Below are 15,468 nucleotides of genomic sequence, written 5' to 3' on the forward strand. Positions count from 1 at the left end.
AACATGTAAATTTTCACTATAACCATCTATATTCCGACATAGGGAAGTACTATTGATTAAACCACGAGCTATATAAATGGAAGAAAAGGCTCGAGAGAAGAAAAATGGACATACAGAAACAGGGTTAACAGGTAGACCTATCTCCAAGTTTGTTGCTGACAATTTTCTAAAACAATAATTGCTTCATTAATGCCTTTCATTGTACAACATATGGTCATTGGGTCTTACTGATAGAGTTAACGGAGTTATTAAGAACCTTACAATTTCAACAGGAGCAATGCTTCGCACCAGCTGCTGGAGAAGTGTAGCTTCACAGTAAGGAAATTTTCTGATACTTTCTCTAATGATCTTTTCTTGATATATCGGAAAGCCATCAGAAGGTCGGCCTTTTAACAAGCTGAAAGATATTTTTAAAAGAGTAATAGGAGGGAATTGAATCACTAAGCGTTTCCCCTCAGCTGAACCCATACACTTGTAGGAGTTTCTTACTTGCTAACGTAAGATTTTCATCGTCTCTTGAAATCATGATGATAGACTCAATTCAAACTACTGCTTTACATCCATGTCAGGCTCTGCCTTATCGGGTTTAGGGGCCTGCAGTGGTATTTACAAAAGCAATCCCTACCATAAAACACACTAAACACTGTTATCAGGTCAGCTAGTTACTTATTACTATGTCAGTTATTTGAACAAAGAATGAAAACCCGCATCAAGTCACACCCTTCCGATGTAGTTCACTATTCTCCAGTAAAACTATCGGAGAATTTGACCCCTGGTGGTCAGAGAACAAGGGTGACACAGCTCTCCCAGGTACGGTAACGGAAATACAGAGTGTCATTATGAATCCAGAGCAGCAGCCTATGGCATAGCATACCTATCCTCACATTTGGACCTGGGCTACTTTCTAGCTGTCTGATCGTATGCACACTATTGAACCTCTCCAAACCTCAGATTCGTCACCTGGAACCGGGGATAACAAAAGCACTGGTGGAAAGAGCACAGAATGGAATAATCACTCAGTCTAAGTATAAAATTGCCCCTTGTTTCTTGCAGACTAAATGTGATCCCAATAGTAGCAACTGCTAAAATGCTTAAGTTTTACATCTATAACAAAGCTTCATACAATAACACATCATCCATTTGTGTGTATTTCACACATGACATGGTAAAACCGGTACCTTTTGATCAGAGTGTCCAGTTTATTCTCTCCATCTTTTAGGAAGTTAATACATTTCTGAAAGATACAGCTGATGTAATGCATTTTCATAGCCAATACTTCATTCATGTCTCTTTGCTTCATACATTTCTCACAAATCAAATCCATCACCTTGTAGCATTTAGTCAGAGCTGCTTCTTCTGCCAGCAGAGGATTCTCCTTTACAAGCATCACGATCTAGAAGAAATTCTAGTGAGCTTAGAAATTCCATGAGAGACTTTTCCATGTCAAAATTAGGTAGTCAATTTTAGTTGATTTCAAATAAAAATTAAATCAAGTCTTTCTTACAGTCATATGTTTACTATGTTAATTCGAATTAGAATGCAAATTGTCACTGATCAAAGTTATAAAACTAATACAGAAGGACCCCAATATTGTGGAATCTCTTGAATTCCGTATGTCAAAGTTGTCACGTGATCTGACATCTAGTTAAACCAGGGTGTTTGTTAGCATGCCACTTGGAATCATAGTTTTAGTGTCCCTGCTAAAAGCACTTGTACTAAAGATAAACATGGCATATGTGCACATTCTTTATATAACCAAATCAACAAGCACTCACTTTTAGAATTTAAAATTTGAGCTTTAGCATTTCACGGCTGGAAGAACTAACTCTCATTAATTCTTATTAATTACAAGGAAATGAGATTTTTACAGAAAGAGGTCTAAAAATAAAAGGTGTATTACTTTCTGCTTAACTACATTTCTCTGTGGAAATTTCCCTAATGTGTTCTAATCACCTATAATAATGAGAACCGGTCAAAGAGCAACGCAAAAATAGCTTTAAAAGGAGGAACATTAGAGAGTTATTAAATCTGACGCATCGTGAGCACCGCACTTGCCATACTTGCATATGCGCAAACTAAGCTCAAATTCAGTGTAGTAAGGAGCATTTCTTTTTGGCTTTGTTATAGGGTACGTCACCTGTAAGAAACAGCTGTAAGAATCCATGGTGACATGACATTAATGTAAACGTGTGTAATAGGCATGATTATATGCACAGAGCAGAAAGTCAGTATTTGTTAACCTACATGTTATAGCTAATTACCTCTCCCAGGTAATACGCATATAAATTATAAATGTTAGGGAACAACAGGTAGCAGATTTCATAAAGTAGATCCTTTTCTTTTTAGATCCTTTTCTTTAGACATGAAGAAAGATAATTTTGTTAAGTAAAACCCAGGCCTAACCTCCTACTTGGAAATTTAACATAGATTAAATGTTCTTGTGAAATTAAAATATGATTTTTACTTATTTTTTTTTACACTACTAGACTGCTATATAATCTTGTATTTTACTTAAAATATAGCACTCAATAATAAATTATTAGAGTTCATGAAATAAGTCCAATCAGAATCCCTGTTGGTCAATTTCCTGACAGCTTTACCTACCATATCAAACATTAACTTTTGGCAGAGAAAACTCATTCATTACCCATTTATATTTCTGCAGTCAGCTACAATCATTTGAAGCTGATTTTTCAATATTTTTGTATACAGCATTCATAATCAAAGCATAGGGTCTTAAATTTACCAGTAGGAATGCTTAAAAAAAAAAAAGAAAATTCAAATAGAACAGTTTAATGATTTTTTTGTTTGTTAAGACATTAGGCTTTATTTATTTTATAGTATTCAGCAATATACATAAAGAAAAATGATACATAACCACAGCTCTACCATGAGATTACTGCAATATTTACATAGCTATACACAAAGAATACTTGAACTAGTTTCCTTTCATCTCTGCAGCACTATAAAGTAATACATTGTAAAGGAAGCCCTTATTATTAACTACTGAGGAAGAATAAATATATTCCTGCAGGCAAAAAAGCCATATATATCTCATCTCCCAAATAATGGCTGCCTTAGAATATGTTTATACAGTGGCATTTTGAATTCTTATTTTTTAAATGCCATTTTAGAAAAATTACTAAATCAACAATTATGGGCTTAAAAGTCATGTTAACAATTAAAAATGGGATGACTTGTGCACATCTGCCTCTTGACCACTTAGAGCCCCTGCTCAACTCTGTTGTCATTTTTCCTGTGATTCTGGTTTTCTCCTTTCTGACCTCTGTATTCCAGGTAATCAGCCCAGTTCCTTATTGCTGTAGCAGCCACTTAACCTGGACACAATGTAGCTGTGTTTGGTACACTGTAGCAAAAAGATGAATTGTGTATTGAGAATTCCTGTGCGTATGTTAAAGGTCTTTAACCCTATAGAGTGGCTGTTAATTACATTTTTATAATGCTTCCTATGAAGACCGATGCCAGCTTGAAAAGGGCTAAAGCAATAAACGTGGGATGCCAGCTTGAAAAGGGCTAAAGCAATAAACGTGGGCCATCACAAAAGCAACTGGGCAGCTTTTACCTGAAGTGTGGATAAAAGAAAGGTTTTCAAGTGAATAGACTATATTTATTCCTACAAAAAGCAAGGTCTGAACTGAAAGAAGGTACTATAATCATAGAATTGTCTTTATTATAAGACCAAGTGCCCTAAAAAATATAATGTAGGCTATTTCAGCATATATACCTTTATAATTTATTGCCTGTATAAGTATGCCCTTAATCTAATTTACTCAAAATATATGCCTTTAAAGATAATTGGAAGTACAATAATTCTTAGGACAGTTAACCCTGAGGGACTAGGTTCCATGTAAATGTCAAAAATTACTCCCCTGACTCAATTATTGCAATAATTGAGATTATTGTAATTTCAAGGAGTAGAAACAGTGAATCAGAAAAATGGAGGAAACGTCTTCAAATCAATCTAAACCAGAATATCCTGTAATGCTCAAGTTAAAGGGAAACAACAGGGCTTTGTAAAACCATACACATTCTCTAGGCTGAGAAATACTGTATCCCTAGGAAAAATCCTGACTTCTCAGCCTAGCCTGCCCCCACCCCTGAGAGAAAGGGTGCCGTGGAGAGGATGTCGCTGCTATTTATAGGAGTTCTCTTTCCTCTGTGTTCTGGGGGGGGGGGGGGGGGGGAAGGGGGCGGCAGAATCACTGATACAGAGGAGGCTAAATTTTTTTTAAAGGTTAAATTTCAAGTCCTATATAACCTTCACTAGAAACACAAACACGTGATTCACAGCTGTATTTCTTTTTTGCCCACTTAGGATCACAAGTGTTACCTCTAGCAGTTTTTTTCAGATGTTAAGTAAACCATTTTAGTTCTGAAAAAAAAATCAGAATTGACTCTACTTATCCGTCTTACAGGAAATATCTGCTGGCTTGTCATCTCTCTCGATGGCCCAGAACATCAATCTGGGTGAAGGGCCACATGACAGGTATTTTTGTCAGTTTGTTTGTTTCTTAAGCTTCAAAGACTATATGCAAATGGATGCCTCAATAGATAAGTTATATGCAGTTTGGAACTTATATCTCCAAATGAGTGTTAGCTGTCAAAAGTTTATGAAAATTGTCCACTTACTTTAATGGTGTAGTGTACTCGTAGATTCTTCTTTTGTAATACACTTCTAAAGAAATCTATTTTCACTACATTAGAATAACACCTGGTATTATGGGAAAATGTCAATTTTTCACCCAACTCACTGTTTTGCTCACCAAACAGCTCTGAATTACTAAGAATGAAGACATGTGACAGAATTTTGATAAAGGACAGCATCATTGGGGCACACATCATATTTTCTGTAATGATTCACTGAATACATTATACTCATCTGGATTGATTAAAAATTATTTTATAAATAAACAAAAGGTCTGTGTATAAAATATGAAGAAAATAGCAGTGAAAACAGTGCAGAATAGCTCTTGAAGTCTCCCAGTTAAGCCATTTGAACTTCCGGGTTGGTCTACAAAGTTTGCAAATCTGTGAGTTGACTAATTACTGGAGGAACTGAATTACTTAAAGGCATCAAATAGCTACTTGCATTAAGAAACCTGTTCATGATTACATTTCAGAACACTTCTTGGAGGGATAATTGCTGGAGCAGATGGTGTTGGTGCCCCACCCAGATCCTCTTTACCAGGCCTGCACACCAGGTCCCAGCCACTGGGAGTGCTGGTTGCTAGGAGCTCAGAGCTGCCTCCTTCCCCAGCCAGGGAGCTGCCTTCACTCAAAGAGAGCCACCTGATGGGGCACTATTGGGAGGCTGTCCTTCCCCTCTGGGGATAGGCCTCAGCCAATGGCTGATAGGAAAGCCTGGCTCCCCTGCCTTTCCGGAGCCATTAACAGTCCAGAGCTCCCTGTAAGACGAAGTGGAAGCTAGGCTTCAGCTGAACCCACCGCGTTACCTAGCTTCCCTTCCTCTCTAGTGTGTGTTCCCTCACTCTTCCAGGTTTCAACTGAGAGCACCCCTTCACCGTATCAACTGAACAAGAGAGCCCATCGCAAGGTCTCCAGCTACAAAACTCAACCCCAGACAATTATGACTCTATAGACCGTGTTTCCCCGAAAATAAGACCTAGCCGGACCATCACCTCTAATGCGTCTTTTGGAGCAAAAATTAATATAAGACCCGGTCTTATATTATACGAGACCTGGTTCTATACTATAATAAAATAAGACTGGGTCTTATATTAATTTGTGCTCCAAAAGAGGCATTAGACCTGATGGTCCGGCTAGGTCTTATTTTCAGGGAAACATGGTTGTAAGAGCAATTGGAACTCTGAAGCTGTATTTAAATAAAAAGCAAATACAATAAACGCTACACTACCTTGACAGGATGAAGATTTGTTGTGGTGATAATTTTGTGCAGCGGGCCTGCCAACTTTGGGGGCAGTTTCGGCTCTTTATCCAGTCCCTGGGGTTTAGTGTAATAATCCAGTCTCTCTCGAGGAAAGAAATTGTTGATTACAGTCACACAGTCATGTTGACCTTTTAATAGAAAAATAGGAAATTTGTTATTTTATTATTCAAAATGAGACACTTTCTAATTTTTCTTATAAATTATGTTGCTCTGTTTTCTTGTAAGGTAAACATGCATTAACATCTTTAATTTTCAGGAAAGGAGAGTAGAGGAGGAGAGGTAAAATGTTTTGGGGAACATTTGTGAAGTCAAGAAATAATCTTTTAAAGACACAGAATCCATAATATGTATGAAGATTATACGGATTACAAAAAAAGCAATGTTCAGCTTGTGATTGGCCCTAAATATTTTATAAAGGTTGCTTGTAATTGATGTGTTTCTTCTCACCCCTACACAAATGGTGGTCATAATTCCCCAACCACATCTGGCTTTCTTTATACAGAATTTAAATTTATAAAACTTTATTCTCCTAATTATTATTCATATTAGTAAACTAGTATCCCCTTCCCTTGAATCTGAGCAAAGCTTGGCCTCTTTGCGAAATGAATCAGAGAAAAACCTTTTGCTCCCACAAGCCTGGAATCCACATTATGGCTTCTCATAGATTCCTGTGCCATCGCTACGCCATGTCTAGTGATAAAAATGGTTCTATGAAAGCCACACCTTCCATGGCAAAGTTGGAGGCCAGCATGTGTGTTTCTGAGGCCTCCCTCTCCCCAGACCCCTCTCCACTACCTCTCTGGAGCAAGGAAATGGCCACTCTGGGCCAGCAGGCAGAACCTGCAGGAAACATTTGTGGGTGCAGGCTCTTCCGAGATCTCCGGAGGAGAGATTTCTTCCTCCTCCTGCCTGACGTGGGCTGACGTGAGTCCTAAGGAGCAGGCCCAGATGCTGGGGCTTCCAGACAGTGGTCCACCCTGGGCAGCCTATGGCCCCTGTCCGCTTATGCACAATACTGGGACAGTCTGCTTCATCCTGCCAACCACAGGTGACCTGCAGGGGGACTGCACAACGGGCCAGGTGGACCTTAGATGGGGGACTGACAGAGGGCTCTGCTAGTCCAGGAGTTCCTGAAAACCCAAGAGGGAAGCGGCTTCCTCCTCGTCTCAGCAGAGGACAGAATACCTACTAGTTTGCTGAGCCTGGGCCCACTGGTACAGAGACGGTGCCACTTCGGTCCACTGCTGCCTGACCCTGTGGACTCTACCTGACCGCCTGGGACATGCAGACTAAGTACCCAAGGGCACCCAGCATCTCAGGAGACAACATCAGCCACCACCACAACCAAACTATAACCACAGTCGCCAAACAGGAACACGTAAATTAAGCAGATCAATTACAGTATGTAAACAGACTTTCATGGACGAAGAAAGATTCAAGTTTTAAAAGTCAATAGACAAGGATGGCCGGTTTGCTCAGTAGTTAGAGCGCAGTGCTCATATCACCAAGGTTGCTGGTTCGATTACCACATGGACCAGTGAGCTGAGCCCTCCACATCTAGATTGAAAACAACGACTTACTTGGAGCTGAGCTGTGCCCTCCACAACTAGATTGAAAACAACTTGACTTGGAGCTGATGGGCCCTGGAAAAACACACTCTTCCCCAATATTCCCCAATTGAAAAAAAAATGTCAATAGACAAACTGAAAGGGATAATCCTAGTTACTAATATTTATTATGAACTAAATAGTAATGTAGATGATGAAGCAGATGATCTATGTCAAAACAGAGGAAAAATAGGAGATAGAAATCATTATGGAAGCAACAAGAGAGCTAAAAGACAGATACAGAAAATGTAGTAGTGAAAAATAACAGAAATCCCAGAAAGAAAAAAAGAAATGGATGGAGAATTAATAATTAAACATATGACAGAAAAACATGTCCCTGATTTGAAGGTAAATTTTAGTAGTGATGATAACATCATTTTTGGTATTTGATGTTATTCTTAACTGAAATACCAGTTTCTTTTTCTTTTTGATCAGAAAGCTCCATTACCTATATCTTGAGGAGAAGTCAAACAGTAATAGGATATTTTAAAAATCTGAGGTGCTCTGTTTAGAAAATAACTACCTTCAAGAAAAATGAGAGGCAAGCAAAACTATTGCAAGTGGGATAGACACACGACAGCATCAAAATTGACAGAGAACTACGTGTGGGAATTTATAACTGGATATGAAGAAACTAGAGCAGATAAAGACAAACTATTGCTTCCTTAAAGCACAGTCTACATCGAGCTTCAGAAAACAGATAGATGTTCCCATTCAAAAGAGTGTTGTAAAACCACTCCTGAAAAATGTCAAAATACACACACGAAGATTGGAAGATAAAGGGGTAAAAAGAAAATGTGGAATTAGCTGGTAACTTCTCACCAGTCCCCCAATAGTATAGTCAGAAATCGTCCTGTTAACAGTTAGAATTATTTGTACATAAAAATACCCGCTACATAACAATGACAGTCACAGGTCTCGAGGTTTCTTAGGATCGCACCTTTGTGAGAATAAAAAAATAATATTACTTTACTTTTCTCAAGTAGTGCTTACTTTGACATTTTATTTTAATTAATATGCTAATAATTTATATTAGAGTGATATATAAAGTTTATCTTTATAAATTTTTACTTAATCTGCATTTATATTTTTATAATTGAAACTATTAAATATTCAATTTTACTAGTTTATAATTTATGAATTCTGCATACATACAAATAAAACAGTACTATTAACACAGAAAATAAATGCTGGGGATGAGGGGAACCAGGGCATTATTTTGCTCCAGTGTTACTATCACTAGACTTGAGTCTTCTAGATTGAATGGGCTCACTGAGTCAGTCCTGGGCAGGACTAATCAGAACACACCCATAAGTAGACACATCCTAGAAGTTTTTAAATTTAAAAAAAAATTTTTTAATATCAAGGATAAACTGAAATTGAAACAGACTTCCACAAGGAGAAACAAAAAATGTATAAAAGAATATAAATCAAATTTTCATTTGCAAAACCAAGATTTAGAAAACTGGAATAACTACTACATATGATTGCGAGAAAAGAATAGTGATACAAGAAACACAAAACTAGCCAAGATATGACTCACATTTCAGAGAGGAAGGCAGTTTTGGTTATGATGGGTTTCAAACAATATACAACCTACATACTATCTCAGAAGGTCCTGTCACTGAAACTGAATTGAGAACAGAGAACTCAAGATGGAGCAAGAAGGAAAGGAAGTAGTGGAGAAGAGTCCTTAGCCGCAGGGATATTAATAATTGGAATGAGTGGAGATAGCATATGACTGAGAAATTATATGGTTGACCATGAGAATTACTGAAAGAGAAGTAACATACTATGAGGTACACTCTAATAACATATTAGTACTTTTAGTATTTTTCAATACTAAACTCTCTTAGCAAAGTCCAGAGCTTGTGGAAGTGATTGAGGAGGAAAGGAAAGGCCTGTTGCCTAACAAAGCCAAAACAGAGGATGTGGAGAAATAAATGAGTTATACGGATTTCCTCTTGTTGGGGTGGCTGAACGGGCCAAAACAGTGCCTTGGGGGTGGGGCATACAGTATAGTTTTGTTCCTGTTTTTAGATGAGAATTGAGAAATAAGGATTTAATTAGGAGTGTTGTGAATAGGAAAGCAAGCACTAGTGAAATAGAAAAGTATTCTTGATCTTTCAAGTTAATAAAAAGAGAAAATATACTCTAACGTGACCAGGCCAATCACAGTAAGGAAACACACACACACACACACACACACACACACACACACACACACACGAAGAAACAACCACCAAGTGAAATACAGAGTAAAAAAAATGAAGTGAAACAGGAGGAATGCAACCAAGTTCATCAGTGATTATATGAAATATGCATAAACTGAATACCTGTTAAAAGAGAAAGACCATCTTTTGGGTTAGAAGACAGAATCCACTTATGTTTATAACTACAGAGGTATAGTAGTATTTACACTACTAAAATAAAATGATAAAATATTGAAAATAAAGGGACGAGCAAAGAGATTATTGGCAAAATGCTAAAAACAAAAAAGGAATCAGGAATGGCTATAATATCAGAAAAAGAACTAAAAAGTAAACAAGACAAATAGCATTATATAATAATAAAACCAATAGCAATATCATAATAAAAAGTAAAAGCTAAAACTATTTCCATTAAAAACAGGAAAAAGACATGAGATGCCAATTATCACTATTATTATTCTTACTTTGAAACCTGAAGTTCATTCAAATAGAAAATAAATAAAATTAAATAGCTATAAAACTCAGAGACTCTAATAAAAATGAGAGGAAGAAAAAAAAGAAATCGATAGCTTTCTCTTTATTACCCATAACGAGCTAGAAATGACAAGAGTGTGGAGGCAGTGGTGGGAATTTTCCTTACAAAATAGACAATAACTATGAATTACCTCGAAATAAATTTTAAAAGAAGGCATTTTTATATAAAAATAAATTTTAAAAGAAAGACTGATATGAAGGAATCTAATAAGTATTGAAGTATCAAAAACAAGTTAAAAACAAAACAATATAAAGATACATTATGTGATGGGGATGGGAAGTCTTAACATCACACAGATGTCAACTCTCTGCAAATAATTATATAACCGTTTAATGAAAGTCCAACAAAAACTGAAAAGGATTTGGGGAAGGGAGGAATTGCATTCAAAGGGAAATAACTGAGAGGACATTTGCTTTACTTTAAAGTCAATGTAATCAAAACAACATGGTATTAATACAGAAAGTGACAAACAGATGTGTGGAAGAGAATATTGGATCCAGAAATAGATACCAGTATATAAGAGAATTTAACTTACTACAAAAGTGGTATTTCAATTCAGTGGGAAAATGTTAAGTGATTTAATAAATTGTGCTATCAACATTAACTAAATATCCATGGAGAAAGGAACTCTAAAATAATAAACTTCAGAAGCACATTTTTTTTTTTAATCTGAAGTACATTTAGGAGGAGAATACTTAGATTTAATCCATCCACGGTCAAGAAGACCTCTTCTAGCCAGACAAGAAACATGGAAGCTATAAAAGGAAAATTATGATTACTTAGAAATAAATTTTCTATGGTAGAAGTTCCCATAAAGTCAAAAGAAAATCAAGACTGGCATAAAATGTTTGTGACACACTTCATAAACAAAGGGTTAGCATCCATAATATACAGAAAGCTCCTCAAAGCAATAAGAAAGATACAACTGAAAGGAAAAGCGAGTAACAAATAGGACAAGGCATCCACAGAAGAGAAAACACAAATGACCAACAATAGAAGCTTAATTTCATTAATATTGAGAAAGTACATTCACAATACAGCATCTTTTCAACTATCAGGTTGGCAAAAATCAAAGAGTAAAAACACCCAGTTCTGGTGAGGGTGATAATGGGAATGCAAATTGCTATGCCCTTTTGGGAAGCAATCTAGACTTACATTAAAATTAGAAATACACATCTGTGTCTCAATTCATTTTTCTTCTGAAAGTATGTCATACAGATATTAATGCACTCCCATGTAAAAATTTAAGATCAAGGATCATTATTACATTGCAGTAAAGTGATTACAAAAAAACTGTAAAATCTAGCAATAGGGGAGAGCTAAATGAACTGTGGTACATCAATATCATGGAATATGAAGCAGTTATTTGAATAACTAATTTATACCTACTGAGATGGGAGAGACTTCCACAGCATACTGGTGAGTGAAGAAAACAAGTTACAAAGCCTGTATTGATTTGTATGATCACATTTTAAAAAGATAACAAAAATCGTGCACACGGGTGCACATACGTATGTATATATGCTGTTCCACTTGAAGGGAATAAAATAGGGAGAATGAGTTTTTAAAAAGACTATATTGGAAAAGATAATGTCAAATCAAAGGGTGTAATTTTTCTGTCTATGAAATTAGTCTAAACAGATTAATACACAATGGAAACATTACTCGTATTTTAGGATGGGATTGTGGACAATTTCTACCTTAGATTTTCATTAATGTAGACGTGTTGAAAAAAAGAAAAGAGCATTTGATTATTGGTTAAAACAACAGGTCCCTCCAGTTCCAGCCCTGTGATCTGCGCAGGTACCTAACCTTTAGCTGAGCTTTCTATGATTACATCATGGACATAATGAAAACTTGCAGAGCTAAACAGAACTTCAGACCATCTTATTCCCTGGCTTCATGGCACATATCAGAAAACAGAGGCCCATGGAGGTGAAGGGATGTACCTGTGATCCTGTAACTAATTAGCAGTACACACAAACTAAAACGGGACTCTCAAGATTCCTAGTGTAATGTTCTTTTCTCATTGGACTGACACCCTCATAATTAGCTTAGAGGTGAGTTGGGGCAACCAGGGAGCCCCTAAGTGTGGGATAAACATTTCTCTGAAGTTTGCACAGAAAGGCCATAGCTTTCTTAAATCCTCCTAAAATTGAATTAAAATATTTGCTCTCACAGAGCTGTTGTAAAGTGATTCAGTGACTGCCTAACTTAATCAACAGCAGCTACTAGGAGTAGTTTTAAGATAATTTTATAGTAAAGCTTAACAAAATATACAGTTACCATGACCACCGATATCTGACTAATTCCTACTCTATCTACACCTAAATGTAATTTCTATCGAAACTGCTTTGGAAGAGGATAGAAGATTCCCTCTCTTTGATGTATTTCTATGGAACTGTTACGTTCTCCCTGAGAATATATTTTCACAAGACCGGTCATTGCTATTAGCCTGTAAGTGCCATGAACACATGAATGTCCCCTGTCTTGTTCACCACTGTAACCAAAGCACCTAGGGGGATGCTTGGCATATAGGTTGTAAACATTAAGTATTTGTTTAATAAATTATTAGTCCCCATAAGACTACTTACTGCACTCTCAAAAAATCAGATGTTTACAGCTTTGCTTTTCTATCAATGGACTCTCCTAACTGCCTTTCCTCACTCTTCTAAATCCCTAGGTTATGTCCTGTAACAGGATTAACATATCAAAAAATATTGGACACACAATAAATAGCTGTGGTTCATGAGAATGATAATGAAGGAGTTATATATACTATTATTAAGGCTCCTTCCTATGAATTGCATTATTGTAATTATTAATAATAGTAACTGATGGCATTTATTTAGTGCTGCACATGGAGCTCTTTAAGTCTATCATCTCTTTTAATCCTTTCAGTGATCACGTAAACATGTTACCTTGAGGAAACTGAAAGTCAGAATCATTCAGTAACCTACCATGTTTCCCCGAAAATAAGTGAGCCGGACCAGGAGCTTTAATGTGTCTTTTGGAGCAAAAATTAATATAAGACCCAGTCTTATATAAGACTGGGTATAATATAATATAATATAATATAATATAATATAATACTGGGTCTTACATTAATTTTTCCTCCAAAAGACACATTAGAGCTGATGGTCTGGCTAGGTCTTATTTTCAGGGAAACATGGTACTAGTGAGTGGCACAGCCAGAATTTAAACCCAAGACCACTGACTCCACAGTTCATGTTCTTAAACATTAGGTTAAACTACTTCCCTTAGAGAAATAAAATATGCTCATTCAAAGCATTTATCTGCAACTAAAATGGCCCCACCATACTCTGTATCTCACAAAGTGGAAATTCCAAATAGCTTGTTCATTTTCTCCAAAGTGTCACTGCGTATTTTATTAAGTTAGACAAAACCTAGTGAGCTGTGAACATTGTGTTGTTAAAAAAAAAATGTTCTCTGAGAAGCAAAGTGGTATTTTTTCCATGGAGAAAATTTTGGGTATAACCTCATGTAAAACTGCCATAAAAACTCACCCACGAAAGCTGCCATCTGAGCTGCTGTTCTTCCCACAGAGTTGACAACATCTGTCTCAGCGCCAGCTTCCAACATTACCCACGTGATGTCTTTATTACCTAGGGTTAAATGGGAACATATTTGCTAATGTTAAGGAACGCTCAGTTCAAATACCCCTTTCTAAATTATCTGTACCCTTTCTTCTCATTTATTAAGTTTCAGGTTTTCATTGTATGGATATTTCCATTGTTTCCTAAACTATAAATTATAATGACAGTAAAGAGTAAAATGCTACAAGAACCCACATAAAATTAAACTTATTTTCTGGAAAACACATCAGGCAAAACAAAAATTGAATAGATTTGAGTATCACTTTTTTTTTTTTAAACAGGATGAAATACATTTTTCTTAATGATGATGCTTAGTACAAAGTCAAAACGAACAAAAATATCAAAACAAAGACAGAAGAGATAAAATGAAGTCTTCACTTAATATCTGCTAACCCAACCCATCCATTTGCATGTATTCTATGTGCATTCTATTACTAATGGAATCATTATAGATATTTAGCTATTATAAACTATACTAAGTGAACAGTATTTTCCACTAATTTTTGCAATTTGAACTACAATTTCCTTAGGAACAGTTCCTGCAAATCACTGCGGGATCAGAGTATGCATACTTTAAAGGCACCTTGCCAGGCTGCCTTCCAGCAAGGCTGGGCTGATATGCACATCCCAAAAGAGTGCAAAGAAGTTCCTTACGCAATGCAGACATTATCATTCTTTCTTAACCTCTGCCAATATGGTAAGTGAAAAATGATCATTTATTGTTGTAATTTACATTTCTCTGATATTGGTGAAAGTGTTTTATATGTTTATTAGCCAGTTGTATTTCTTTTATTCCCTGTTGCATTTTCTATTTAATTTTCTGCCGCAGTATTTGTCATTTCTAATCGATTTATAAGAACTCTGCATATATAATAATATGACCCTCTAAGATATGTAGTAAATACTTTCCTTAGTTTTTCATTTGTATTTTAACTCTATATAGTATATTCTATATATGGAAATGTTAAAATTCTATATATTCAAATTGGTCAATGTTGTCCTTCTTGAATTCCATGTTTTATAACATGCTTAGAAATGCTTTCCAGGATTATAAAAATACAGACTATTGCTTTTAAAGTATGATAATATTACATCTTCATTTTCTTAAAAATGTCAACAATTATAGATAACTCCACTTAATTTTAGATAATATTTCCCAATTTTCTTTATTTACCCAATCGTAAGCAACATGAATCAGAATAAATTTCTAAATGGATCGAACTATATAGCACATAAATATCAGTGAAGCAAACATACAGCTCTATCAGAGCAGCTATTTTCTCAAGAGAACAACAAAACTTTTCATATTACTTCAATATACAGAACACTAAGGAACTATTATGTAATAACTTGAAAGAATAACAGAGCCAAGCTCCTTGTCTACACAAAATATATTGTCACTACAAAGAATCCATTCATTTAAATAACAAAACAGATGAACAAACTAACTACACATTTCATACATAACAACTTTTCCAAAACCAATTCCCACCATTCTTTTCCATTAGAATTGACCTTCAAATTACTATAATAAAAATGCATTTCATTTAAAAATATATGTGTATTTATA

At 35.8% G+C, this 15,468-nt stretch overlaps 1 protein-coding gene across 1 annotated transcript in view; it reads right to left on the reverse strand.

The window, feature by feature from the left end:
• Nucleotides 1–15,468, reverse strand: part of ANKMY2 (ankyrin repeat and MYND domain containing 2) — a 34,332-nt gene that overhangs the window by 7,611 nt on the left and 11,253 nt on the right. The window contains exons 4-7 of the mRNA XM_019727144.2: nucleotides 13,809–13,907; nucleotides 5,897–6,057; nucleotides 1,179–1,393; nucleotides 262–397 (exon numbers count right to left, since the gene is read on the reverse strand). Coding sequence (XP_019582703.2) covers nucleotides 262–397; nucleotides 1,179–1,393; nucleotides 5,897–6,057; nucleotides 13,809–13,907 — 611 coding nt within the window. The remainder of the gene's footprint in view (nucleotides 1–261; nucleotides 398–1,178; nucleotides 1,394–5,896; nucleotides 6,058–13,808; nucleotides 13,908–15,468) is intronic.

This window comes from Rhinolophus sinicus, linkage group LG09 (genome assembly GCF_036562045.2).
Source record: "Rhinolophus sinicus isolate RSC01 linkage group LG09, ASM3656204v1, whole genome shotgun sequence".
NCBI lineage: Eukaryota > Metazoa > Chordata > Mammalia > Chiroptera > Rhinolophidae > Rhinolophus > Rhinolophus sinicus.